General features: G+C 48.6%; 1 protein-coding gene across 1 annotated transcript in view; it reads left to right on the top strand.

Annotated features, from left to right (window-relative positions):
* The first annotated feature begins 5,296 nt into the window (after window positions 1-5,296).
* Window positions 5,297-27,401, top strand: part of MIMS2 (mitochondrial inner membrane scaffold 2) — a 137,445-nt gene continuing 115,340 nt past the window's right edge. Inside the window, exon 1 of the mRNA XM_078652017.1 lies at window positions 5,297-5,702. Within this exon, the coding sequence (XP_078508143.1) occupies window positions 5,445-5,702 (258 nt within the window). The 5' untranslated portion in view covers window positions 5,297-5,444. The remainder of the gene's footprint in view (window positions 5,703-27,401) is intronic.

Here is a 27,401-nt window from a genome sequence, read left to right as displayed (position 1 = left end):
CTGTCATGATCCAAGGCAAAGACACCTGCCTCTCGCTCTTTGACCACCTCTTCCCCTCCTTACTCCCCTCCTCTGCAATCGGGTTTCCCCCTGTCTCTCCTTCCAGCTCCACCCATTTCTCCCTTTCTCCCCCGCCGACCCCACTCCACTCCAACTGGCTGCACTCTCGAGTAGCACAGGTCGGTCCTCTTCCCTCCCCGCCCCAAATTACCTCATCTCCTATTCCTCCCCCCTCACAGCATGTCCCCTCCCACATTACTTCAGCCTTACCATTAGCTAATACGCTCCTCGTCCCATCCGCACTATCGCAATACTCAAATCTCTTCTCCTCCCCCATACTTCTCCCTATCACCCCCTTCTTAGTTCACCTCTCCTCCAACCCTCTCCCCCGATTAATTTTCCCTATGCTTCCCTTATCCCTCCATCCATCCCTCCTCTCCACCCCTTCATCTCCTCGCCTTTCATCCCGTTTTCGCCACATTCCCACTGCTTCTCTCCCCTCCCTCCTACTCCTCCAGTACTGCTGCACTACCCCCTTTCCTCTCCCAGTAACCCCTCCCATCTCCCTCCCTCGGGCCCAGCAGGACTATTTCCCTTCCACAACTTCCCTCTCCTTCAATCCCCCTCACTCTGCCAGATGACCGTTCCCTCACCGCCACCTCTCCTAACTGTCAGGACCTCCACAACTACTGCACCTCGCTTCCTCCCTAACCTCCTACATACCCATAACGCTACTCAGGCCTCCCCCCTCCTACTCCCCTACCGCCGTGTTCCGCACCTTTCTCCCTCTAAACTTGTCCTTAACTCCTCTCCCTCTTGCGACACCAACAATGACAACTCTCCTTTAACGCCCAATGCACTTACTCCACCTGTGAACCCCACACCCCAACTTACCTCCTGTCCCCCCACCTCTCCCCAACTTACCTCCTGTCCCCCACCTCTCCCCAACTTACCTCCTGTCCCCCCACCTCTTCCTGCCTTCCACCACCAATACCACCACCCCATGTCTCAATCGAGCCACCCAACCTTCCGTGCTCTGCCTCATTCTCACTGGAAAATACGCTAGGCTTCCGTGCTCTGCCTCATTCTCACTGGAAAATACGCTAGGCTCTCTGATCACCTCCATCTCCCAGCTTACAGCTGCCATTTCACTTTTATGCTCTAAGATCTCAACCTCCCATGAGATGCACCTCGCCCCTTCACCCCAATACAGCCAAGCCCAACCTCTCGTCCGCAAACGTCTTGAATTCACACAAGCCCTTGAATGCCACCCTCCTTCAACAGACATACCCTAGCAACCCCACTATCTACACTATTCCGACCATCACCTCTGTCAGAACAAAGCATCCACCTAAACCTTCCCGAGCACCCCCACATAAGTACAATATCCCAATCACCCTTCAGAGCCCAAGTGCCCCCGTCACCAAAACAGTCTTGACAGAGCTGCGCTGTATGCTTCACAACTGCAGATCTGCAGTAAAACACAAACTTGAAATCTCCGATACCATCACCCTTCACAAACTTGACATGCTCTTCCTCACTGAGACCTGGTTCAAAGATACCTCTCACTCTATTTTTGATCTCCTATTACCCACAGGTTACTCCATATTTAGGAATGACAGAACTGACAACACGGGGGGAGGTGTTGCAGTCATCTTTAGAAACGCCCTCCAACTTAAGGCTTTTCCAAGCAGTTCCTCCCTCACCTTTGAATGCCTTTCTCTTGAGCTTCAATTGAAACACCGTCCATCACTCAGATTCCATATCATTTACCGCCCGCCTCGTAGTGGCCCTTCGTTTATAGAGGATCTCACTGACTTCATCAGCGACAAATATACACAAAGTGACAATCAGACCTTCGTGGGTGACTTTAATCTCCACTGGGGCGTATCGCAAGACTCCTCTGCGAACTCTCTGGCCACCTTCCTCTCTACAAACGATCTTATCCAACACTGCATTGAACCAACCCACTCTAAGGGCGCAATCCTGGACCTTGTTATTTCTAAAGCAGGCATGCTTTCTACCTCTTCCCCATTCCATGTAGATTGGTCTGACCACCACCTCATCCCATTCTCTCTTCAACTTTCACACTCTATAACGCTTGGCCAACCCAAGAGGGCCATCTCCTGGTTCCGTGATGCCAAAAATATTGATGTCGGTCCCCTCTGTGAATCAGCCTTGCTATCACTTCCAAGGCTAGACCCAAACATAGCTGTTGACGATCTCACCTCCCAATGCCTCACAGTTCTTGCAGCTGAAATTAATAACGTCGCTCCACTCAAAAGCAAAAGGATAAGGCCCACTCCCTCAGCACCTTGGTTCAACAAATCCCTTTATGAGGAAAGGAAGCAGCTAAGATTCCTGGAGAAGCAATGGAGGCAAGTGCCCTCCACAGACAATTTAGCCATGCTTCGCACAGCAAGATCCAGGTACCACAAGCATATCTTCCTTGAGAAAGCGGCGCACTTCAAAACCCTCCTTGACTCCGCCAAAAATAGACCTAAAAAACTATTCGAGCTCGTCAAGTCTCCGAGCTGCTCTCCCCCTTCTTCCGAGGTGGAGGATCCTACTAAGAGAGCAGCGGATTTCGCTATTTTCTTCGATGAAAAAGTGAAATCTTTTGTGGATCAGGTCGCTCATCCTACACCTCCTGAGGAGCGCAAATCCTTAGCCATCTGGCAGAGCTTTGACCCCATATCTGAAGATGCCCTTCTCAAGTGCATACGCGAAACAAAGCCCTCCAACCATTCTCTTGACCCTATCCCCAGTGCCATTGCCTTGGACTTCTATACCCATTCCCTTTCCTATTGGGCCACTCTGATCAACCTCTCTCTCTGGCAAGGCTCCCTTCCTGTCCCCTTCAAAACTGGGCAGGTCACCCCTCTGCTTAAAAAGCCCACTGCTGATGCGAAGGACCTCAACAACTTCCGCCCAATCACTAACATTCCCTTCCTTGCGAAGATCACAGAAAGATGTGTAGCAAAACAACTCTCTCGTCATATCAAGGACAATGATCTTCTTGACAATTGTCAGTCTGGCTTCATGCAAAACTGCAGCACTGAAACAGCCCTACTGCAAGTGGTTGATGACGCGCTGAGGATACTCGATTCGGGGGGGGGTCCTGTCTTCTAATTCTCCTGGACCTTTCTGCAGCCTTTGACACTGTCAATCACAACACCCTCCTCAATATCCTTCAACAGAGAATGGGCATGGAGGCCACTGTGCTTAAATGGTTTGCATCCTTCCTCTCTGACAGATCCCAAATGATCAAAATTGCGAACAGTCTTTCTTCTCCTGTGGCGGTAGGTCAGGGTGTTCCTCAAGGCTCTATACTTGCACCCACATTGTTCAATCTCTACTTAGAACCACTGGGAAACCTCCTAAGCAAATGTGGGATTCACTACCATCTCTATGCAGACGACACTCAACTCTACCTCAAGGTTGCCTCCACCCATGATCTCTCCTTCCTAAGCTCTACTCTGGACTCCATCCAAAACTGGATGTCAACTCATCAACTGATTCTGAATCCTTCCAAAACTGAATTCCTCCTCTTCTCCTCCTCACTCTCTCCCCCCCCCCGGTTCAATCATGGATGGATCAGCTGAATCTACTCAACACTAAACCCATCATTGTCGACAGCGCAAAATCCCTTGGAGTTATTCTAGACAAAAAACTCAATCTAACCCCCCACATCAATTTTATTGCAAAATCTGCTCGTTACCAACTGCGCCTTCTTTGGGGAATCAGACGCTTCTTCCCGGAACAGGACCTTATAACCCTGGTGCAATCGCTGGTCCTCTCCAGATTAGACTACTGCAATTCTCTTCTTACTGGCCTCCCCAAATCCCACCTGTCCCCACTTAAGTCTGTTTTCCATTCAGCAGCTCGCTTCATTTATGGGGCCAAAAGAAGCGATCATATCACACCGATGTTATCCACCCTTCGCTGGCTCCCCTTCGAGGCTAGAGCTATCTACAAGACCGCTTGTATCACCCACAAAGCCTTGCACTCCTCCTCTCCTCGCTACCTGGCGAATAAACTGAAACTCTCTGGAGGCTCTAGACCCTCACGCAATGCGGAGAATCTTCTACTTGAACCTCCCACTTTCAAGAAGGAGAGAACAATGGCCCAATCCTTTTCAGGCAACGCGGTGAGAATCTGGAACTCACTCCCGCCTCAGCTCCGGACCACTGCCTCCTCCCTGGCTTTCAAAAGGGACCTCAAAGTTCTCCTCCTCCAGAGACACCTCTAAAAGTAATTCACGTCCTCTTGTTATTTGGAGGAAGACTTCCCACTACTGATATTTTCCATGCCCATGGAGGTGCCTTCCCAGGGTATTCCTGGGGTTGGAGTGTCTGCCTCTTTGGAGTATTTTCCTTGTACTTGTGTTTGGTGCCCTTGTGTAACATGCACACACCACTTTGCCCTTGTAACACACGGTTTGCTACCTCTCACATGTTTTTATCTTTGATACTTGCACAAGTGCCACCTTGCCTACATAACGCTTGTTCGTGTGCCTGAGTGTCTAGCACCTTTTGCAGTATTATACCTCAAATGATACTTTGTTTTCTCTTGTAACTGCACACTTGTCACTTTTTCCTCCTGTGCACTTTTTACTACCTCATGTATTTTTGGCTGCTCACAATTTTCACTACCTCATGTATTCTATTTGCTCACAATTGTCACTATTACCTTTACTACCTCATGTATTTTTGGTTGCTCACAATTTTTACTACCTCATGTATTCTGTTTGCTCACAATTGTCATTATTACCTTTACTACCTCATGTATTTTTGGTTGCTCACAATTTTTAATACCTCATGTATATTGTTTGATCACAAATGTCACTATTACTTTATGTAACGTATGCTTTTGCAATGTTTCTCATTATGTTCCATTTCTGTTCCTTTTGTGAAGCGCTCTGACACCTTCGGGTAAAGTCCGCGCTATATAAAAATGCATAAATAAATAAATAAAACCGAGAGTGTCCCACATAGGAAGGAGGCGGGGCTGGCAGCGTTTTGGGCTGGGCTGCCCTGAAAGAGCCACGCCCACCTTGGGAGTACAAATTTGACAGGCACGGGGTCGTACAGTAGTGTCGTGACTAGCCTGCTGGGCGCCACGCCTCCCCTTGTGTGTGCAATGTAGGCAGGGGGCGGGTCCGGCAGTGATGTGGGCGTGGCTAGTCTAAAGAGCTGCGCCCACCGAGAGAGTCCCAGGGCGGGCACGGGCTGGGACAGGCAGCGCGGTGGTTGGTGCTAACTTTATGAGTGCAGCTCCCCGCGTGCCTGCCCCCCCCTTGTCCGGTGGGAGTTCCCAGTGTATGGGAGGATCTCCGCCTGCCACGCCGGTTGCACGGGACACTGCACGCTCTCTGACGCCGCCGTCGTAGCAGGTGCAGTAGGCGGCAGCAGCAGCACATCCCGGAAGCGAGGACCGAGAACATGCACCCGTTATTGGTGCCGCGGATCCCCGCCGCCCTGGGGTGGGCCGGGTGCTCCCTCAGGTCCTACGGCCTCCAGGCCGGTATCTTGAGGTGCCACAGGAGTCCCCTGCGACTCATGCCCGGCGGACTCTTCAACGAGCAGGGGAGCCGGCAGCGACGCTTGGCCCTTGCCCCTCATCTGCTCCAGGTCCCGGCAGCCGCCCCGTACCCTGCCCGTGGACTGTCTGTAGAGCGAGGCAGCTCCGCCCCGGAGAAGGTGGGTCCCGTTTCCAGCTTATCTAACAGTGTGCAGCCTCTGCACAAACAGATGGTGCCCACACAACATATGTGCTAACATCTTATCTAACAAGTCGGCCTTTTGGACAGGCAGACAGCTACCTCTACGCAAAGGCACACATTGTTTGCACACAGTTTATGTTCAAACGCACAATCCAACCTAGGCACGCTGCACTGACTGAATGTAACGCTTATGCAAACATTTTGAAACAAGAACATATTGAAACAAAAAAATGGGAGTACCTAATTGTTCCCATTGCCGCACACTGGAGCAACTTGGGAGAGCTTAAATTAAGCCAGTTTATGGCTTTAAAAATCCTGCAGTCTCCTGTCATAGACTATATATCTCCACTAACATCCTCTTTTCACATAACATCATGCAGCCTCTGCGTGCAATTTAACTGCCTCTGTCGCGCATAGAACTTCTAGAGAGCGTCCATATAGCCACCCATTTGGTCTTTGAGTACGCATCTCTGCATGCACGCACAAAGCAATGCGTTCACTGTAGAGGGAATACATCAATTTCATACAAAGTCTGCCCTCATATCTGCTATCTGTCCATAGAAAGCCTCTTCGCGTGCACATATACGTGCGCCACTGCACTCACATAATCCCTGTGCGCATATAGTAGTACTTTTGGTCCTGTACATTGCTCTTGCGTACCACACTTTTACAGATTTTAAATCTCTGACGCTGGTGCACAAGGCTCTGTTTGGCTCAGGCGCAGGATACCTGAAGAAAAGACTAGCCTTCTATCGCCCAGCTCGCTCATTGCGCTCAGAATCCCTGTTCACTGCTGTGGTCCCACGCGTGCGGAAGGCCCGTATTGGGGGGCGCTCTTTCAGCCTTAAGGCCTCCCAGCTGTGGAATGCGCTTCCATTGGCACTCCGCAGCACTCCTAACCTGCTTCAATTCAGGAAGAATTTGAAGACTTGGCTTTTTAATCATTCTGTTTAGGTGGCTTTTTCTCTTTTTGGGTTCTGTTTTACCTGTTATGTTGATTTGACACTGTAAGTTGCCTGTGGAAAGCGCCGGGACACTCTTTTAGAGTAGCCGCGCGCTATAAAAATGCACTCTAACTCTAACTAACACTTGTAGGCACGCCGCCCATACAGATAGCCATGGGGTTCTCGTTGCTTTTACATGTAGGGCCTACGAGCCCTTCGTTATATACCTGTATGAATGAATGAAATTTACTGTTTGGTTACTCAAAACCATTACATTAAAACCGAAGTACAAAAATTACGAAAGTTAAAAAGGGCAGGGAAATCGTCTTCTTTAAGGGAGATCTGTGTAATAAATCGGAGTACTTGTGGGCTGAAAGGGGTAGTGTCCATAGTCTTGTAGCCCAGCGTGCGTCGGTTGAGACTCTGGTCGTTTTAACTCGAGGTGGCCATCAACTTAGTGCGAGTCTGTTGAATAAATTTACCAAATGTGGCCATCTGTTTTACGGAGTTCAGTGTGTATAAGTGATGAACCGCCTCCTTTGCGGTACGCGCCCCAGTTGTAATATGATGGGCCTAAGGTAAAGGCTGCGAGCTGTACGCAGGGCCGGGCAGCAGAATAGGAGATGGGCCAGAGACTCCCGTTTATATTTGCAGAGCCTGCATCCCTTGGTCGCTGAGCCTGTCCGTTCAGTGGTGTATAGTTCTTTGAGGGGCAAGGGATGTAATCTATAGGCTAGAATCTTGTGTAAAGCTCGACGGCCCACCGCCTGTGCAAGATGGTGTTTAGAGTTGTGCACTGTGTGCGGCAGACTTAGAGACTCATGGAGGCCTCTTTTTGCCAATGACTCTAAGTCTAGTGCACAAGAGCAAACGCGAACTTTTTTTTTTTTTATTGCATTTTTGATGGCAGGATAATTGATTAGCTCGGAGTCCCAGTTCTCCGTGGCTAAATTGAGGACATCCTTTGCCGCGGTGAGAGTTCCTGACCAAGGGTTTCGAGGTTCCAGGAAGATGTTTTTTTAAGACTTTAATGTATTCTCGTGTGCCGCGGTTGTAAGGTAGAAGAATTTGCTCAGGGCGGCCATCTCTTACAGCTTTTGTTGGTTCAGAGAGAATTCTAGTCGTACACGAGTGTTTCTAATGCACGCCGGTAGATGGAATAGTCTCTTATATGCACTGCAATTCATTTTTTTCCAGGTCGTTGTTTAGTTTACCAGGGAACGCTTGTTGGGCGTAATTAAGGGCTGGCATTAGTTTCGCTTTTAGCACTCTTTGGATTGCCATTGTGGTGGGGCTGTGTAAGGTGGCTTGTAGTTTGCATAGGGCGTAGGTGATTGTTTTCCCTTTGGATTGAATTTTCCTTAGATGAGCACCAGGTAGCCCCGATTCATGATACCAGCCGCCCAGATAGTTATATTGCTGCGTAGATCCCAGTAATAGGTGACCAAGCCTCCATTTAGCTGGGTTTTTTTTCGGATAGTGCCCGAAGATAACTATTTTCGATTTGGATTGGTTGGCCACCAACCTGTTTTTGTCGTTATAAATTGCCAGGGCCGACAGCGCCTTTTGTAGGCCTGTTTTGGTATGATCCAAAAGTACCAGGTCATCGGCGTATTGCATAAACTGGATTTTAGTTCTCCCGATCCTTGGTGTGGCTAAGGCTGCACCCGTCAAGACTTGGTCCATATCTGCTGTGTATAGATTAAACAGCAGTGGTGCTAGGACGCACCCTTGCTTTAAGCCTCGGTCCGTTTCGATTTTCTCTGATGCGAAGTCTCTCGAAAGTTTGATTCTGACCCACGTATTTTGGTACAGCGACTGAATTGCTTTCAGCAGGGCTGGGTTGATGTTCCAGAGTGCCAGCTTTTTCCAAAGTTTTGCACGGTCTACCCCATCGAATGCTGCAGAGTAGTCTATGAAGCAGGCGAAAAGGGGAAGGCTTTTGCGCAGCCGTGCTTGGTGGACTAAATAAGAAAGTGCTGTTATATTGTCCACGGTTGAAGCCCCGGATCTGAATCCTGTTTGAAAGAGGGGCAAGAGGCCTTCTGTGCTTGCCCAATTTGCTAGGTCTGCCAAGATGGTGCTCGCGTAGGCCTTGCCCTCGATGTCCAGGAGGGCAATCATGCGATAGTTGGACAGGTCTGATTTAGGCCCTTTCTTGTGTATTGGGTGCAGAAGCGACCCTCTCCAAGAATCTGGGACGTCCCCCAGAAGCCAGCATTCAGAATATAATTGGGTCAGGTTTTCAGACCAGAATTCTATGTTCGCCTTGAACAATGAACCCGGCAGACCGTTTTGTCTTTTTTTTTTTTTGGGATTTTGGATACTGAGGATTTTCCAGGAGCGGCCTTCGTGTGTGCTGTAAGGTCTGGCCCTTCCCTTGCTGCGGCTGCTTTATTTGAGTGAGGTCTGGTTGGATCTTCTTTGTATACAGCTTTAACGTGGGCGACCCAGGTGTGTGCGTCGAGGGAGTTTTCTCTATGGTTTTTGCCTTGAGTTAGGTTGTTTAAATAACTCCAGAATTCTTGTGACTTGCAAGGTCTCAGCAAATCAAAGATTTTCAGCCATTGCCCCTCGGTATACTCGCGTTTCGCGGCCCCCACAGTCTTAGAATGGCTTTTTGCCGCTTCTTGTAGAAGTTTTTTGTCCGATGCTGTGCCATTTTTCCAGTATGCTCTTCGTATGCTCTTCGTTTTGCGTTCAGATGTTTAGCGCTTTCTTTGATTGCCGGAACAGATCCAAGTACAGATGGTGGGTGCCAGCGGTTGGTTCATGCTGTGTCTCCTCGGAGTAGAGATGCTAAGGTCCCGGCGATTCTATCCCATTCTTCAATTGCGCCCATCTTGTGGGCGCTCAGAGGCCAGCCTGCCCAATTTTTTGTCCATTTGTCGAACGTGGTAATTGATACCGGCCCCATTTGATCCTTCTAGGGAGTTTTGTGAATTCGCCCCCAGTTGGGGCCCCAATACATTGTATCCTGTGGCGGATTCCTGCTGTCAGGTTCAGTGTAAGTGTTAAGGCAGCATGATCGCTTTCATTTCGCTGATGCACTTTGTAATTTGACATCAAAGGCTGTAGTTTCTTACTTAAAATTATGTAGTCAATAGTTGTTTGATTGTTATATGTTGGGACGACGAGAGTTTGTTCTTTAAGAGGACAGAATGAGCTGTAGCCAGGTTGTAAGTTTTTATTAGGATGTTCAGTGCGTTACTGGCCACAGGGTGGTGGCTTTGTGTGGCCGTGACCCCTATATTATGTATGTTGAGGTCGCCAAGGATGATACAATCCGATAAAGGGTATTGTTATAGCAGGGCTTCCAGCTGGTTTGTTAGCATGGGCAAGTTGTCCTTTGTTGTGGACCCATGCAGATTGTGGTAGATGTTGATTACCAGTATTGAAAGTGGCCCGTTGATCGAGTGAAGGCCTTTCAGAATGCCTGCCAGGAACATATTTGATACATTTTTTATTTCTATAAATTCTAGGTTCAGCGAATGTTTGATGTAAATGGATATCTTCCAAATGGTCTTCCAAATATATTGGTCTTTGTGGCTGGTTTGCCGTATTCTGCATATCCTCTTATTGATATTGGTTTTGTCCCCCAAGTTTCTTGTATGCAGATTATATCCGCCTCTTCCAGAAATGTCACTGCCGCATGGTTTTGGAGCAACTTTGTGATTCCTGCAACGTTCCAGGTCATGGTGTTCAGGCTGCTGGTAATCAGTTTTCAGTTTGTATGATTATCTTGGCCATTTATCGTCCAGTAATAGTTTCGGTCCTTGTTTTTGGGGGGATGAGTGTTAGGAACTGGAATTTAAAACTTGCGGCAACCAGGACCAATCTTTGCTCGCACGCCCCCTGATTGAGCAGGAGCGTTTGCCCTGGCCCAGATTTGTTGTTATTTTAATGGGGGTTTCATTAGTGAGGCCTGTACTCATGCCGCCTTTAGTCCCCTGGAGAATGGACCCCGCGTGTGGAGCGCGATCAGGCGGAGCGTTCATGCATACGTTCCTCCCAGTAGTTTTTTCCTGGGTGTCTGTGCCAGTCATTGGGTAGCCAGTTTTTAAGATTGAGGGGTATTTTAATGCAGGCTGAATCTTTATTTTTATGCCCCAGTTTTCCAGTAACATATAGTTGCTCTTCAGGGCCTCTGTCATTAGTGAGCTGGTAAAGGTTAACTCTGTGGTCTCATTTGTCTCGTTGGGGTCTGGAGTGAGGAAAGAAACAGTCTCAATATCCGTAGTTTTTATCTCCTCCAGACCAGGGATATTTGTGCAAAGTGTTAAAAGAATACTGCGGTTAAGAATGTCCCACTTGCCCTGTGAGGCATATTCAGGATACAGCAGCATTTTCCGGTCCTGGAGAGTTATGAGTTGTGTTGTGAGCGGGATGTGCATACTTCATATCGTTGGCCTGCGTGCAGATAGAGGTTGCCTGTGCCGGGCTGATCGGGCGGGATTGGCCCTGATTTGATGAGCCTTTTGTCTGCGCTGATGTTGTCTGTGCTGATGTCGTCTGAAAGGTTAAACTGAGTGGCCTGGGATTCAAGACCCAATTCCTGGTAGTCTCAGAGTTAGGCACGAGTGTGCCTTGGGGTGCACTCAGGGCTTGTTCCGGCGTTCTGAGAGGGATGATTACTTTTTTAGTGTCTTGAGGCGCTTGGATCATTCCACTCATGGTTGTCTTTGATTTTTCACAAGGCTGGTAGCTGGTGGGACTGACTTCGCGATCTCTTGATAGTGCCTGAGTAAATTCCCCAATATGTTGCCCTTGTAGGTTCAGCGCTTGTTTTTGTTCGATCAAAGCCGGAGCTAGCTGGAGGGCAACCGGGTGATCCACTGTGCTAGAGCTGGGGATAAAGTTAGTAATTTTTAAGGTTTCTGAGACTGCCAAAGTTTTTCCTGTGGTTTCGGTGGTGACTAAGGAGCAAGTTACTTTTTGGGAATCAGTGAGGCCAATGGTGGTCTGGTTCCCGGGAAGCAATCATTGCCGGATTGAGTTGGTAGTGTAGGATTTATTTTTTCTTTGCTTATTTAGTTTTCTTAGTTTTTTCTTATTTTTTCTGGATAGATTTTGAGTTTCTGGGGTAACCGGTTTATGGGGGTGGTGAAGATCTTGATTATTGTTGCGAGTAGTGCTGGGTTTTATTCCAGTCACATTGACCTGTGCCGCGGGCTCAATGCCCAAGTTCTTCTCTTCTTGAGGGCGGTCTATGCCGTCAAGTTGAGAATTTGTTGTATCTTTTGTGTTGGAGAGAGCGTTTGCGTTATGCTGTACTGGTAGGTTATTCTGATGCCTGCTAACTTCATTCTTGAGATCCTCAATTAGTGTATTCATTATGTTAGGTAATTTTTCTAAATTGAGCAATATAGGACTACAGACACATGTCTCTGGATCGGATATTAAGGTTGTGCTGTCCTGCGCTCTGTGTATTAGTGAGTTCAGGTGGTCCAGTTTAGAATCTAACCCAGAGATCAGCCCCGCGACCACTTGTAAGATGTTAATTTGGGCATCAAGCTTGTCTGCATGCATTATTGCCGCGTTTGTCATTGAGATAAGGGCCTCGATCAGTGTTAAGTGGTTTGCAATCAGTGGAGGCTTTTCGTCCTTATCTGGTCCTTTGCACTCGAGCCTAGAAAACTGCGCCTCTTTGTCGTGTTCCGGGGCGCGGGGTTTTGGCAAATTCGTAGGCTGGATTTGAGAGATAGCAGGCAGTTTAGATATTTTGGCTCCATTGGCTTCCTGGTTCCTGTTGGGTTCATGAGTCGTAGTCGTTCCATGTGTGGTGAGGCTTAGGTTAGGGGCCTCCGACTGTTGGGGAATCAGAGTAAAAGAACTTGTGTGAGTAAGTCTGGTTGGATCCATATTTTGTGTCAAAGATTCGGAAGGTCTTCCCCCTTGAAGCGTAATTATTTTGGGTGATAGTGGGGTGGGTTGACGCCAAGGGTCTATTGGGCTTAGAGGGTTCCCCATCTCCGTTGACGTGTCAATAGAACCAGAGGTTTTTCCCAAGCGTGGGGAGGATGGAGGGTTCAAAGCCATACTGGGTTCAATTGGTCTGGGTGCTTTGGGACACAAGAAGTCTCTTATATCTCTATTCCCGCCTGGCCCAGTAGTAATTTTTGTAGCACTGGGGTTGAGATTATTGGCCGTGGCATTGACTGGGCTGGAGGTCTTCCCTACTTGAGCTGCTAGTGCCGATGCCAATGGGTCCGGGGGTATCGATGTGGCTCCAGTTGCTCCTGTTTGTTCGCTGTCCTTGGGCACTAGCCTGGCCTAGGTTGAAGCTCCCTCTTCCAGGTGGGTAAAATAGCTTAGCCTTTTGTCACCTTGCTGATTTGTGGGGTCGGGGCTTCTCCTGACGTTGGGTCAAATTTGAATTTCTGGTCCTCATGATTGAGGATGCGCTGGGTGTAAAAGTAAAAGGAATTTGGAGTAAAACTAGAGTTTGAAGCGTCCGACGGTCTAGCCTGGCTGACTCGAGCGGTGGCTAGTGCCGCAACCTGACTATTGGTCCTTCCTTGCGAACCTGGCGGCCTTGACAGGGCTTGCCGACTGTAGTGTCCAGTATCGCTATGTTAGATCGGCGACACTCTTAACAGGTGCAAGCGCTGACCGGCGCTGGTGGCACACTAGAGATTTTCGATTGAGTTTTGAGCTAATTTTCCAATTACTGCTCTTCATTGAGCGCCTTCGTGCACCTCCCCCCGTGTCCACCACACTTTTCCCTCAAAGCAAGAGAGCGAGTGGCGTCTGGTGGCTACGTGTTAGATTGAGTGGCTTGACGGCTGGTTATTTGGGTTTTAGTCTAGAGTCTTTAAGCTGCGCTCAGTCTTTTGTTTATCGGCGTCTCCGACTTTGTGGGCGCAGAATTCTTAGGTCTTGATGCACCGGTGTTGACCGTGTCGCAGATAATGGGGTAAGTGGAGTGGCTAAGGGGGGGGGGGGGCGGCAAGCGTGGGAAGTGAAGGCAAAGTTGTAGAATGTGGGGTGGCTCACCTCGGCTGTCTGCTCAGCTGCCTGCACCCGCGCACGCCAGGGGATCTCAGCTCTCTGTTCGCGGCGCCCGTAGAGTGCCTTTCCTCCTCCGCTCTGGCGCTCCTCCGATGCTCCTCCTTCCAGATCCCCAGTGCTCCTCTCGGTGCTCTGCTCTGCACGGCCCCCTGAGAAGTGTGCACCGGGGGCGTGGGGCCAGGGCCGGAGCCAGGGACCAGGGCAAAAGCGGCTTTCACCTGGACCCGCAGCTGCTGATGGATTGATCGGCTTTTTGCCCTTTACCGACAAAGCCGCTTTTCCCTGGCGTTCTCTGCTCACGCTGCTCCACACGGCTCCCCCGGAGCAAAGGAGTATGCTTCAGACGCCGAGACCGGGTCGGATCGGGTCCAAGCCGAATGCCAAGTGCCTGCACCTACACCCGCAGTTTGCCGCAGGGTTGTCGGCTTTTGCTTTTCGCCGACAAAGACAGAGACAAAGGCTGCTTTTGGTTTACGGACTCTCGGCTCACGCAGAGCGGTCCGCGCTGCTCAGCTCCGATTCACTGCTCAGTCACTGCTCAGCTCCTGTACCTGTATCTTTAAAACTATTGGCCAGAGTTAGTGGCGTCTCTGAAAGTGAATTTTAGGTGGGGGCACACATTGGACCACATATAAAATTGATGGGATACCTACCATGGTTATTTATATACCCACATATATTTGTTCAAAAATCTGAGATTCGTTGGCTGGTGCTTGTCGTCAGCATTTGCGGCCTCTGGGACATGGGGCGGGTTCTTTAGTACGACAGCAACAATCTTCACAGGATACGGGGTAAACCCTGTCTAGAAACTTCCTCACTCTGAGAAGCAACATCTGCTGACTCGAACACTCTCTCCTCCCATCCAGCAAACTAGTGCGTAGGAATGGATAACAGTGAATTCCCTGCTAAAAGGTCCTCACAGAATTTATACTGGCAACCCTTTCTCCATCATGCCTCATTTCAGTGTCTAGGGCTCCATCTGTTAGCATTAGGAATGCAGAAAATACACTCCTACTGCCTGAGGAAGCTGTATTTCATCCTTATTTTGTGTGCCATGGAAAACCAAGGCCCTTTCAAAATCAATCCCGGTTGTTCCAGCACTCAGACTCTGAACCCGATCCCGAAGGGAGTATTGCGCCTATACATATGGCATACATCCACCAGCCTGCCAGGGATTTGCCACACACATGATATATCAGCACATGGGTATCGCTCACCGCATCCCAGACACAATAAAGGTCTACTTAGATCTATTACTCCATTGCCACTACTTTGTCCGCAACCCAAGACATGGACAGTAGTCCCATGTCATTGAAAAGAGAAAAGTTGGTGTGCCCTTCGCATTGAGGTCACAGAATACGTTGTAAGGTTTAGCTTTTCCATGGACAGGTATAGACCTCAGCCCAAACAGAGTAGCGTGTTAGCTAGGCCAATAAGCATCAGGCGCCAAAGTTTTTAGCAAAGCAGACCAGCACTGGCAAAGGCAGTATGTCACGTCTTTGGGACCTTTGCTTATGGTTTTAGCAATATGTTAATAAAAATACGTTGTGTATTTTGTTAATAAACACCCAATTTATTAACATTTGTAAACTCTCCTGGCTATGGCGCAGTTTTGTATTGTAATTGAAATTTACGTCATAAAGTATTGGCAAAGCCAAGAGGTCTCTGATCTAAAAGGTTGAGCTATTGGGTTTTTCGATGCTTGTATGGTACATGTTAATAGAGTTGCATTTAGGTGTCTGGGTGAGTCTGGTTGTGGGAGGGGTTTCATATTGGGGCAGGATTTAAGAGCTCGGGAGCTGAGGCTGAAGGGAGGCAGTGCGAAGAGTGGGGTCCAGCACAGTGTTTGGATTGCATGTACATCCAATCTTTGGCCTCTCTCCAGGATGCATATAGTGATGGTCACATATGTACCATTTGTAATTAACAATTCTAATTGTCATTCACATATTTCAAGGCATGTCTTTAATTACTTAAGCCACACCCATATCAACACCTCCAAAAGTTTTCATCTCATTTAAATGCACTGTAGTTGAAGATGTGCTTTTGTCTACAGACAACTAAAAACTCTTGTGGGCACGACCTAAAATTGTGAGCACAGATGATGTCAGTGGAGAGTCGTGCACTTCAGTGAGAGCCAGACCTCGTCCATTCTGACACCGCAGGCCATGATTGTATGTCTCAAGACTGTTCATGCTGCCCGCCGCTAGAAAAGTGGAGCTGCAATATTTGACCCACGGCAGAGTTGGTCCAAAACTCATGCTGGTGATTTGCTACCTGGCAAAGCAGATCCAGATATCATCAGCTTCTCTGGATGTCAAGCTCAAAGGGAGTAACACAGACAAGAGTCAGCAGCATGAAGCGTGGGGGTGGAGGCATCAGGATCATGGCATTTAGGGGTATCGGGTTCATGGAGTGCCAGGGGTTTCGGGATCATGAAGAGCTGGGGTGGGGGTAAAGGGATCATGGAGTGCAGGGTGGCGATATCGGGATCATGGAGTGTGGGGGTATTGGGATCATGGGGTGCATGGTATTGGGATCATGGTATGTGGGGTAGGGGTATCTGGATTATGGAGGTGGGGGAAGCAATACTCTAGTGGAGTGCTAAGTAGGCAGGACATAAAAATGACATGGGTCTAGTACCTGTTCCAAATCAAAGGATGGAGTTTATCATGAATTGAACACAACGAAGCACACCTAATAACTGAGTAAAAGGAGTGTTGAATCTAGGTAGAAAATGAAGGGTTTTTTCAAGTTGCTGTTTTAATAGCGCCTTGAAGGAAGAGTTTGAGGAGTCCTTTCTGATGAGCATGGGAGGGCATTCCAACACCCGGGTGTATTGACTAGAAGCAGCATTTCAATGTGGACGGCCCATCTTCATCTGTGTTTGGATTCATACAGTTTTCACTTCTTCAGGGCTGAATGCTTTGTAATGTGTCGTCTCCTACACACACAATGCATTTTCATTCATATCTTTGTATGGAGCTACAAGGCTTTCAAAGTGCTAGATACACAATGACAGGACCACTGAACAGTGCAGCTGTGAAGTGGGTGTTTGGACAATCACTCCTACGTCACCTACAATCCATGAACAGCTCAGAAGAATGTATTCTCCTTACTCGGCTCATTCATCAACTTATTGTTTTTGTTTCAGTAGTGCACTGCCTCCCCTCCCAATAGTTCACACAAAAGTGAGAAAAAGGAGCCTGGAAGCTTGAGTGAATTGGAACAGTGGGAGAAGGGCGAAGAACAAATGAGAGGCCTTGGGGGCAAAGCTTACTTTTAACAAGCATTGACATAGCCTATAGATCTTGCATGTGCAAAATCTATTGGCTTTGTCAATGTGTTTTAGCCATGTTGTACAGAAGCAAGGGCGCTGTTCAGCATGGGTAAAAGTTAGTGGCGTAGAGAAGACTGGTGTGGAGTGTCATAAAGTTGAATGGCAAAGAGAGTGTTGTGGGGTGGCAGAGAGTGTCGTGTATTGGAGTGGCATAGAGGTGAGTGGACTGGTGTTCAGTGTTGCAGAGTGTGCAATGGTGAAAACTGGAGTAAAGTGGCGTAGAGAGCAGTGGCATAGATTGCATTGGCATAGAGTGTAGTGACGTTGAGTAGATTGTATCAGAGAAGAGTGCCAGATCTCCTTCCCAAAATCTGTACCACAATTGGTACAACTTCAGATACCTCTGTAACTCCCTAGTAAGTGGTACCCCTGGTGCCTAGGGCATGGGTACCGAAGAGGGTCCTCTAAGGCTGCACCGCTGGCTGTGCCACCCCAAGGACCTCTCACCAAGGCTATGCATTCTGCCTTTGCAGGCTGAGTGTCTTGGTGCAGAGAAATCCCAAGAGTAGACATGGCTCACATCCTGTGTGCCATGCTTCCGATACACTGCATACGGTATAGGTAAGTCACCCTTACTGCAGGCCTTTAGCCGTAAGGCAGGCTGCACTGTATCCTATGTGTGGGATTATCAGCATGAACAGATATGCCCCTACCATGTCTAGTCTATGCTGTGATGTTGTAAGTGACCAGGTAAGCCATAAAGAGTACATTAGCTGGTTACTTATAAACACAAATTTCCTAGCACCATGATGGCTTTGCTGATTTCCAAGGTGGTTGTTACCAAACATCTTGTCTTAATAAATCCTTGTTGATGCCAGTGATGGATATATTAATACATGCACACATGAGACCCTTTTAAAGGGTCCCCTGAAAACCCCTCAAACCCTGGTGTGGTGTCTGACTTGTTTTCACTAGTCTGCCACCACTTGACATATTTCTGACCTCATGGGGTGAAAGCAAGCACCTTCAAAGGACAGAGACCAAGCCTACTCTGGGCGAAGGTGTTTCACACCTCCTCCAGGACAGGACTGCCTTCCTGGGCGGGAAGCTTCAGAGGCAATGCCACCTTTGAAATCCAGCCTAGGAACCTCCATATAGTGGGGGAGGCCAAGCCCCTTTTTCTATTCCACTTTTGGGAGGAGGAAAGGCAACAAAATTAGATTGCAAGAGGCCTGCATCACCTTTAGGGCGGGGCAGGCGGGGTGAAACCTGCTCCTGAAATTTCACCATCTTAGGATCGTGGAAAAGCTACCTATCAGGGCTAGAGTAGTGCCCGATCTCACGAGAAGTTGTCACTAGATGGTGTAGACACCCTAAAGGTGGGTAGTCCATTGACTATAACCGGTCTCCCCTTGTAATGCCCCTAAATTCAGTATTTAGGTGGCTCCCGAGACCTGATTGTAAGATTCGACAGACAAGAGAAGACCCGCAGCACGAGAACTGAAGCCCTGCTACATAAGAAAAAGGTGCCAAACCCTGCCTGCTGTTCCAAGGACTCGACAATCGCTGCTGCTGTGCCGTCCTGAAACTTGAAAGGACTCCAAGAACCAAGGAGCACATCCAGCCTTCAAGAAATCACTAAGAATTTTCCTTTAAGTGAAGTAATCACTCCTCTGCACGCCGCAGGCTCCAATCTTGTGGAGTCTGGTTTGTCGACTTGCTGCTTCTCAACGACCTTCATGCGCCACCAATGCAAGAAAAGGTCAGATCTGCCTCTCCACCAAGTCTGGAGGCACCAGGATATACTGGAGTCACAGCATACCGGACCCCCAACAGCAGTCACCAACAGGAAGAGGCCACTCCGGACTCCCAAAGCATCAGAAGCAAGAACCCATCAAGGAACGGCGAGACACGCAAGACCCACTTCCTAAGTGGCCCAGGTGTCCCAAGATCACCTTTCCAAGTTGCCCGCTCCTGACTGCAAGGACCTCAAGACGGACGCCTATGTGAGTACAACAAATGCGTAGCACTACCCCTGATAAGACTAACTGCTTGCCCACACTAACACAAAAAGAGTTAGTATTATCTACTTACACCTCTGTATATCAATTGGGGATTCACTGTGCTCTCTACATAGTGTACTTCATTTTATTTCACTATTCAGAGAGTCCACTTACTACACCTAGACTGGAGTGGTGTAGAGTGCAGTGGCAAAGAGTGCAGTAGGGTAGAGTAGAGTGGCGAAGAGTGCATTGACATATTCTACAGGTACAGGGTAAAGTAGAGAGGCGTGAAGTGGTGTAAAGCGGAGTGGTGCCAAGTATAGTGCAGTGGCTTAGAGTGGAGTATTCATAGTGTGATAGCACACTGCCATCAAACACAACACATTTTCAATTGAAATGACCATTACATTTGCATAGACATACCGTTCTGGGAATAAAACTGCAGTGCACAGATAAAAATGTGTTGAAATGGCATCACCTAATGTAATGTTTGGTTTTGATCATATTGAAGTACTCGTTTTCAGCACACTTAAGAAATAACAAAAATATATTTAATTTGTGTCCCTAATTCTGATTTATTCTGAAATACTTACACAGTTCATTTAAATATTGTCTTGTGCTAGAAAACTCTTTCCAACCCCCACTATCCGGCAAGAGTGTCACATAAATCATCCTACTTTAGAGTCAGAAAAGGAAAAATAATAAGTGCCCTTGGAGGACAGCGCCTGACATTTGACTTCAGTCTTAGAATGCACAGCAAATGTGAGGAGATAAGAACAAGATTTAAAGACCTGCTTACAGAAAGGGAGCACCCTGAAGAATACTACAAATAAGCTTTGGGCAAGGGAAGGTATGAACTCAAGCTGGACAGCCTAATAAAGTTGAACCCTGCAAATGGACAGCAAGAAAACATGAGTTATAAACCAGAAAGCTGTAAAGCAACGAGCAGAATGCATTTCTAGGTACATTTTCTGAATGTCTCCAAGATGTCTTTAGCTGGTAGGCTGCAACCTAAAAAAGCAATTCTTATGTAGACGCTGACCTAACTACCCAGTGGCAAGCGCCGAAGGGTAAAATACACATTTTTAAATATTAATAAAATGACATACATAATATACTTATAGGGGCTTTCTTCATCTATCAATAAATTGGTCTGATAGTGTATGGTTAACATTTTTGTTCAACCCACCTCAGCACAGAACATAGGGAACAGGTCAGCTCACTTCAGCCATTGGCTTATGGCTCTGTGAGTGACAGCATTCTGCCCTTGCGCAATGTGCATTTGTACATAAGAAGTAGTCTATTTGTACAAAAAGATCACAAACATTGCAACTTTAACCAAATTGAACCATAAGTCAGCAGCCAACTCAGACCTTTTGTTGTTATCTGGTTTTATAATACCCGTTTCCTCTGTTGCTCCCCTGTCAGCCCTTGTTCGCCCCTGTGACTTGTCCAATTATTTGCTGCAACTAAGGGTACACTTTGCCTTTAAAGAGCATGCCTGCACTAGCCCTTTTGAAGAGTCGCAAGTATATTCTGTTTTTACTTTAGCAAAAACTTTCAGCATCCTCGTACTATCCCCTTTGTCAACAAATCCATGCCTGTTTTGCTAGCTTCAAGGCATACAAACATGAAAGCATGTAGTAGGTTTTTTTTTGTTGTTTAACCTCCGTTTATTGAAAACAAGCATGTAAGAGGCACATGTCGCAGTAAGAACACCAATGAATAGACATCATAGGCGAGACTGGTAATACAAGACACCAAAGTGGAAGCGACCCATCAGAGCAACCCCCCCCCCCCCCCACCCACACGGTATAGTGGAACAAGTGCAATGTAAAACACAGGACCCTCCCAATTCACAAACTATGGGGTTGAAGGTCCTAAACCTAGGAGAGGCATAGGGGAGGAACAAAAGTACAAAAGAGTCCTGGCTTCCAGTGGAAGAGTGGAGTAGCATCACAGATACAGATACAGTGGGGTCAGAATGGGCTGTACCCAAGCATCTATGAAACCCTCACCTCACGAAGAGGAGAGATCTCGCACTGTGACGCCATTAAACCGCCTCTGCCATATTGAAAAAAAAGCAAGAACATACAACCCGGGAAAAAAAGAAAAGAAAAATCAGAAGAAGTTGAGAAACGGAGAGAAAAGGGGTAGGCTAGCAAGGGAATTTGCCCCTCCAAAGGGGGGGGAGAGTCTGAGCTGGATGTGCTTTGGGGAATCGTGGCCCAGGATGGGGGCCGGGATGCCTGGGGGCAGAGAGTCCCGTCTGCTAGTTCAAGTGAGTCATTCTGGGGATTCAGGGAGTCTTCAAACAGCTGCAGGGCACGCAGCCGAGGGGGCATCAGGCAAGAATGCTCTGTCTTAGTGAGATGGCGTATAAGTGGCTGCCAAATGCGCTCAAATCATGTGTACATGTGGTTAAGCCGTGCCATGAGTAATTCTAACGCCAGGACATCCCACAGCCGAAGGAACCAATCTGCGATGGGAGAAGAATGGGGTTTTTTCCTACAGGAGGCAATGGATTGTCTCGCCGCCCCCAGCAAATGAAGAATCAAATGCCATTCCGCGTTAGTCATGGCTTTCAGTGTGGCTTTCAGTGTGACAGATTTAATGCCCAAGATCGCTAATGACGGGGTAGAGTGGACCGGGAAGCCAACCACCCCTTTAATGTGACTGAGAATCTCCTTCCAAAACAACGTGAGACCAGGGCAGGTCCACCAGATGTGCAAGAAGTCCACTCTATCACCCTGACATCTCCAGCAGAGCGAAGGGGAGGTTGGGAACATCCGATGTAGGCGAGTGGGGGTACAGTACCATCTTGTCATTAGCGTGTATGCTGATTCTCGCTGAGGTCTACTGCAGTAAACATTAGGAATGTCCCTCCACAATCGGGCCCACTCCTAACATGTCTGATAGCTATGAGGTGGGAGTTGCTGAGAGTGCTGCAGGACCGAGTACGTTTTGGAAATCAGGCCCGTGACCCCGCAAACCGACGAACCAAGGTTTCAAAGGGAGTAAGCTGTTGATTTACTTCCCGAATATATGTCGGGGAGCTGAGCCAGAGCTTCAACTGATAGTATTGCAGGTGCGCTTTCCAGGCCAAACACCTTTCTATTTGTGCTATCTCATTACAACTCGCATCTCCTCCTATCGTAATTCTCTCTAGACCTTGCCCCTCAGGTTTGTACATTTCTTACCAGCCTACATTTAAAACTGCATGCCAGGCTTCTAAAACAAGCATTGGCATAGCCAATAGGTCTCGCCTTTGGGACCTTATACGTTTTTAGCCATGCAACAGTTGATGTTATTGCACCAAGGATATTGTGCTGCATAATTAAATGCTTATAAGGTCCCAAAAGCGAGACCTATTGGCTATGCCGATGCTTGTTTTTAAAGTGGCTCGCCATTCTTTACACAAGTTATCATACTGGGTGTAAACATCGCATCTGAAAAACATGACTATCAGTATCTGGCGGGCACTGCTCTTAGGATCAGGGGCTCAACTAGACCCGATCTTGGGGGGGAGGGGGGCCTAACACGCCCAGCCAGGGCTGGCCCTAGCACTGGTTGCACACAGTATAACAGTCTTTTTGGCTCCCCCTCACCATTTCCTCCTTCACCGCTAATTCTCTCACTACCACTCGCCAACAATGCACCTCATCTCTCTATAGCACCTTTCGGACAAGCATTTCACGTTTTTTATAGCGCTACTTATAGTTTACTCACTCTTTTCTGTGATCTGCATGGTACACGTTCTTTGTAGCAGGCACATTAACCCTCTGTGCCTTGTGGGTTGCAGGAGTGCCCATGTGAGTGCACGGGAAGCGATGTGAATGGTGGGAGTGCATTGTGATCGCAGTGAGCGTGACAGCTAAGGGCGAGAATGAGGAGTGAGTTGAATTTAGGGTGCATTCCCAGACCATTGAAGTAACTCCGCTTGTTATTGGCTGCGGCATAGGGTTTCAGATATATGTTAAACTATTGTTATTATGGACATAATCAGGAATCGAGGGTGGAGGAAATAATGTGCTAATCCTGCAACAAACTTCCAGTCTTCTGATTAGGGTTGCCAGCTCATTATTTTGATGTCCCAGACGGTACAAAAATAAGCAGTCACCTAAAGAGGTATTTTTAGCACTTATTTATACATACTTCGAACAACAAATATAAATAGAAAGCACTTTTAATTGTGTTCTAGGGTTGACTGAATGATCCATGACTGATAATTAAAGGTAGCAAAGTCAGAAAAGTCACATTGCAAACAAATACATACTGTTTAACCCTATTTAGTGTCAAGAAAAGGTCTTTGCAGGCTCAATAAAGAACACATGGTTGGCATTTTTCTTTTGACAACCCTATTTTATATTCCTTTTCATGAAATGCATTCTCACACTACTGCAGTAAATGCAAAATACAAATGTAAGGAATAGGCAAAGTGGAGGCCCAGGGGGTACTGGAACCAGAAAAAACAGAGCCTCCTTAACCAGCCTACAGAGGTATGTAAATATGCAAATAGTCTTTAAAGACCTGTGAAAAACTCTGGCAAGCCGGAGATAAGACTCCAGACACTGACCAGCCGAGTCCATAGCAGCTCAAGCTGCAGCAGCCCTGGCTGAGAGACACGACAGGGGGTGGGTGGGGGCGTGGCAAGCCTGCTTAGGATATAAGCTTAGAAGGGTTCCGAGCATGAGCCTTACAAGCCCAGGAGACCAGAAGGCTGATGAGTGTTATCTTATCTGAAAGAAGCACAGTTGGGCTCTGACAGAAAACCTCATATACTCATTTTCACTGATATGGATGGAGTGGATATGCACAGCAAAGTTAATCAACTAGTAACATGCAAGACCTATATTAGAAGTTGGCCAGGATTGAGGGCGTTGCCTGGAAGCCGAACATAGCAGTTGCACGAGCCTGTAGCGCCCCACTGGCTCTTAATCATCCTGTCACCACGACGGCGAACAGGGTCCAGAAACTCACCCTGGGACAGATCTGGGGCTCAGAGATGCCTAGGAGAGGATTGCGGATCTTTCCGCTGCTTGAGGGCATTGACACGCTTGGAAACTGCGCACTAGTGGAGCCGGCCTGCTGGTAACAAAATGGTTGCATAGCTTCTGCCGGGTGACTGTAGACGAGGCCTGGGAGCAGCCTGGTAACAAAATGGTTGCATAGCTTCTGCCGGGTGACTGTAGACGAGGCCTGGGAGCACCGTGAGGCTGCTGTCGAGCGGAGACGTGGAGAGGGCCGCCGCAAATGCTGACTGCAGGTTCTGGTGAGTTCTGTGGGCCTTGGCGAGAGATCGAGACCCGACGAGGACCTGGGCCGGCGCCTGCGGACGAGCTGGTTACAGGGACGGCGGCGCAACGAGATCTCACGCTTGGGGCTGGCTGCTGTCCCTGGGATCTCGAGGGATTGCTGGAGTGGGCATGGGGCTGCTGCATGCCCGGATGGCCTGGAGCAGAACTCCTGAGCGGTGGGAGGCCTGAGTTACGGATCCCTGGCCTAGTGGTTCCATTTATGACCCATCTGGTGGAAGAGGGGGCATGAGAGGAATACCCGCTGCGGAGAGGCAGTCGTGAGTGTGCACCGGCGAACTCTGGTCCTCTGGGCTACAACCTGGGTGCTCTGCTGAGACACCCAGTGGCTGGGCTGAAGACTCTGGGACCCTGCGCATCCTGGTGAACTGATGCGTATCAAATCTCTGCATTGGCCGCTCGGCCACCAGCCCGCTTTACAATTCGTGAGGCTCGGTGGTGGATCCCCACTGCAGACGGGTGGTGCCTATGGACCTTGCCCACCTGGAATGCAGACACATCCCTGAGCGCCCTGCTGTGCTGCCTGGTGGCACTGCGGACAGCTTAGTCATACCAATGACTCTGCCGTAAAGGATATCCAGGGCGAGGTGGGGTACTGAGACCCAGACAACCTGGTACTGCCAGGACACATGTGAGTACCTTAATAGGGCCCTGCGGCGGATTAGTTGAGAGGCACCTGTACAGGGAAGATTCACTAACTGCAGGGAATAACTGGGAGGACAGATTGGCGATCAGACACACTTGAGGGATCTTGTACAGGCTGGGAGCTGCAGAGGGGAGTCCAAGGTGGCGCAACCAGGATGGGACTTGCATATACACCCACTAGGAGCGCTAATTATGTGACTGTGCTGACTAACGAAAATCACCGGAGGGCGATTACCTCTCGACCGAGGTGGAAGGGATTGTAGGAAGCTGGCTCTGTATATACCATACCAAAGTGAGGTATAGTGTGCACAGAGTCCAGTGGAACCCAAAAGGTAGGCAGAGGTAAAGTTCGATAGAACCTTACTCTCTATTTGTGGTAATGTGGTCGAGTAGTAAGGCAGTATCAGAGGACAGTGTTAAGCATTTGTTGTACACACTCAGTGAGCAAATTAATTCACACACTCAAAGACTGAACTTCAGACCAATAATGTTTGTATACAAATATTCTTTTAGTTATTTTATTTTATTTTATCGAACCAAGCAAGCCTGGCACAGGTAAGCAATAAACACTTTACAGTAGTAATGCAGTTTGTAAACAATTTGGATTGCAATAGTAAATGTACTTTGATTTGACTTGCAGTATTGTTTCAGAGAAATGCAATGATTTGTAAATACAGTACATAGACTTGAATGGGATTTTCAGTAAAATACCAGGTAAGTTACTTTGTGGATTACTTTTCTTACTCCGAGTAGGATGCCTGGATACTACTCTGGGACACTTCCTGCAAACAGGTAAGTAAAATCATTTTTGCTAAACAGTGCAATTTTAAAAAATTTCTTTAAGTTTTCAAACTCCAAAGTTTTCCAAGAAAAACAGTCCATGTTATCCTATGGAGGAAAATATGATTATCGGTTTTGAGGTAAGTATATGGCAGTGGGAGTTGAGGTTCTGGGGATAGACTCAGGGGTCCCCCTGGGTCAAGCATGCACTCTTGTTACACCCTCCGCTGCACTAGGGCGGCCGGGTGCAGAGTGCTGAGGCCCAGTGTTATCTAATGGGGGATAGGGGGCCTCCGGTTCGTGGCTGCTGACTAGCAGGCCACTTGGTTGTGGGAGCAAACCTCCTGGACATTAGCTCGGGGCAAATGGGGAAACAAGTCAGCACAAAAGGTGCACCCTCAATGGCGCTGGGGCGGCCGAGTGCAGAGTGCTGTTTTGGCGTTGGGTGCCCTGTTTTCAATGGCGATTTTCAGTATTGGTTTTCAGCTGCAGGCTCGGCCCAGGAAGACTTCCAGGAGGAACCAACAGCTGGGCAGGTAAGTTGGAGGGCTCAGGACGTAGGGGCACCTCAGGTTGTTTTCTCCATGGCGCAGGACGGCTGGATGTAGGGGTGTCTTTTGAGGTTGCATTTCACCTTACCGGGCCACTTGAGGTTGGGGGGTGGGGGGGTTCTGTGCAGAGGCAGCAGCCGAAGTCGGGGGGGATTCCTGAAGGAGTCAACCCACGGTGGACTCTGACTCTGGAGCGCTGGGCACCTCGCTGGGACGGGTAGGCCACTCTAACTCGGGCCGTAGGCGACGGGTGCAGTGGACGTTCCAGGCGCCGGGTTTCTTTGTCCTCAGCAGGCTCAGAGTCTGTTTTCGGAGTTTCTTTTGAACAAGGCTGCTGTTCACTGGAGATCCGGTCTTTGTTGAAGGCAGTCAGTCCTCCCAGGGGTTCTGCAGGTCGCTGGCTGCAGGACGAGACGATTTTTGGCGCAGGATCTGTGGAAACTGCAGACAGGCTGGTAGGGCTTGGGCCATGTCAGTCGTTCACTGCAGTCTCCTCTGCTGGGCGTCTTCTTTCATACATTTTCTTGTTGGGTTGCGGGAATCTCTCTTGGTTCAGGGCTGCCCCCTAAATACTGTATTAGGGGTCTTGGGGTCAGTAGCCAATGGGCTACTGACCTTAAGGTGACTACACCCTTGGTGTGCTCATCCTGATTGCGAAGTGCCTGCCATCTGCAAGATGGCCGTCACTGAAGAGTGGGCTTCACCTCGCCTCCCCCACCTGAGGGGTGGAGTTGGCAGAGGTGGGTACACCTTCTGGGCTGGCTAGTTTTTCCCACCTGTCTTCCTGCCCAAAAGGAGGGGAGACCGGAAGGGGGCCAGCTCCTGATAGCAGAAGAGGTTGGTGGCCGCATTACAAAGGTTGCCAGGCCTTTGAAGCTCCCCTGCCACAGATGGCTCTTCCTGGCCTGGGAGGTGTGAACATTTCCGCCCAGGAAAGGCTTTGTTTCTGGGCTCCGGGAGCGATGGCTCCCACCCTAGAGGTCCAGAAACATGTCTCGTGGTGGCAGGCTGGTGTGCACCAGTCAGGGAATCCACCAGAGGCTGGTCGTTTTTCAGGGGGCATCTCTAAGATGCCCTCTGTGTGCATTATTCATCAAAACTCTCACTGGCATCAGTGTGGGTTTAATGTGCTGAGAAGTTTGATATC

Source organism: Lissotriton helveticus, chromosome 7 (genome assembly GCF_964261635.1).
Source record: "Lissotriton helveticus chromosome 7, aLisHel1.1, whole genome shotgun sequence".
NCBI lineage: Eukaryota > Metazoa > Chordata > Amphibia > Caudata > Salamandridae > Lissotriton > Lissotriton helveticus.
This window is presented reverse-complemented; position numbering and strand designations above follow the sequence as displayed.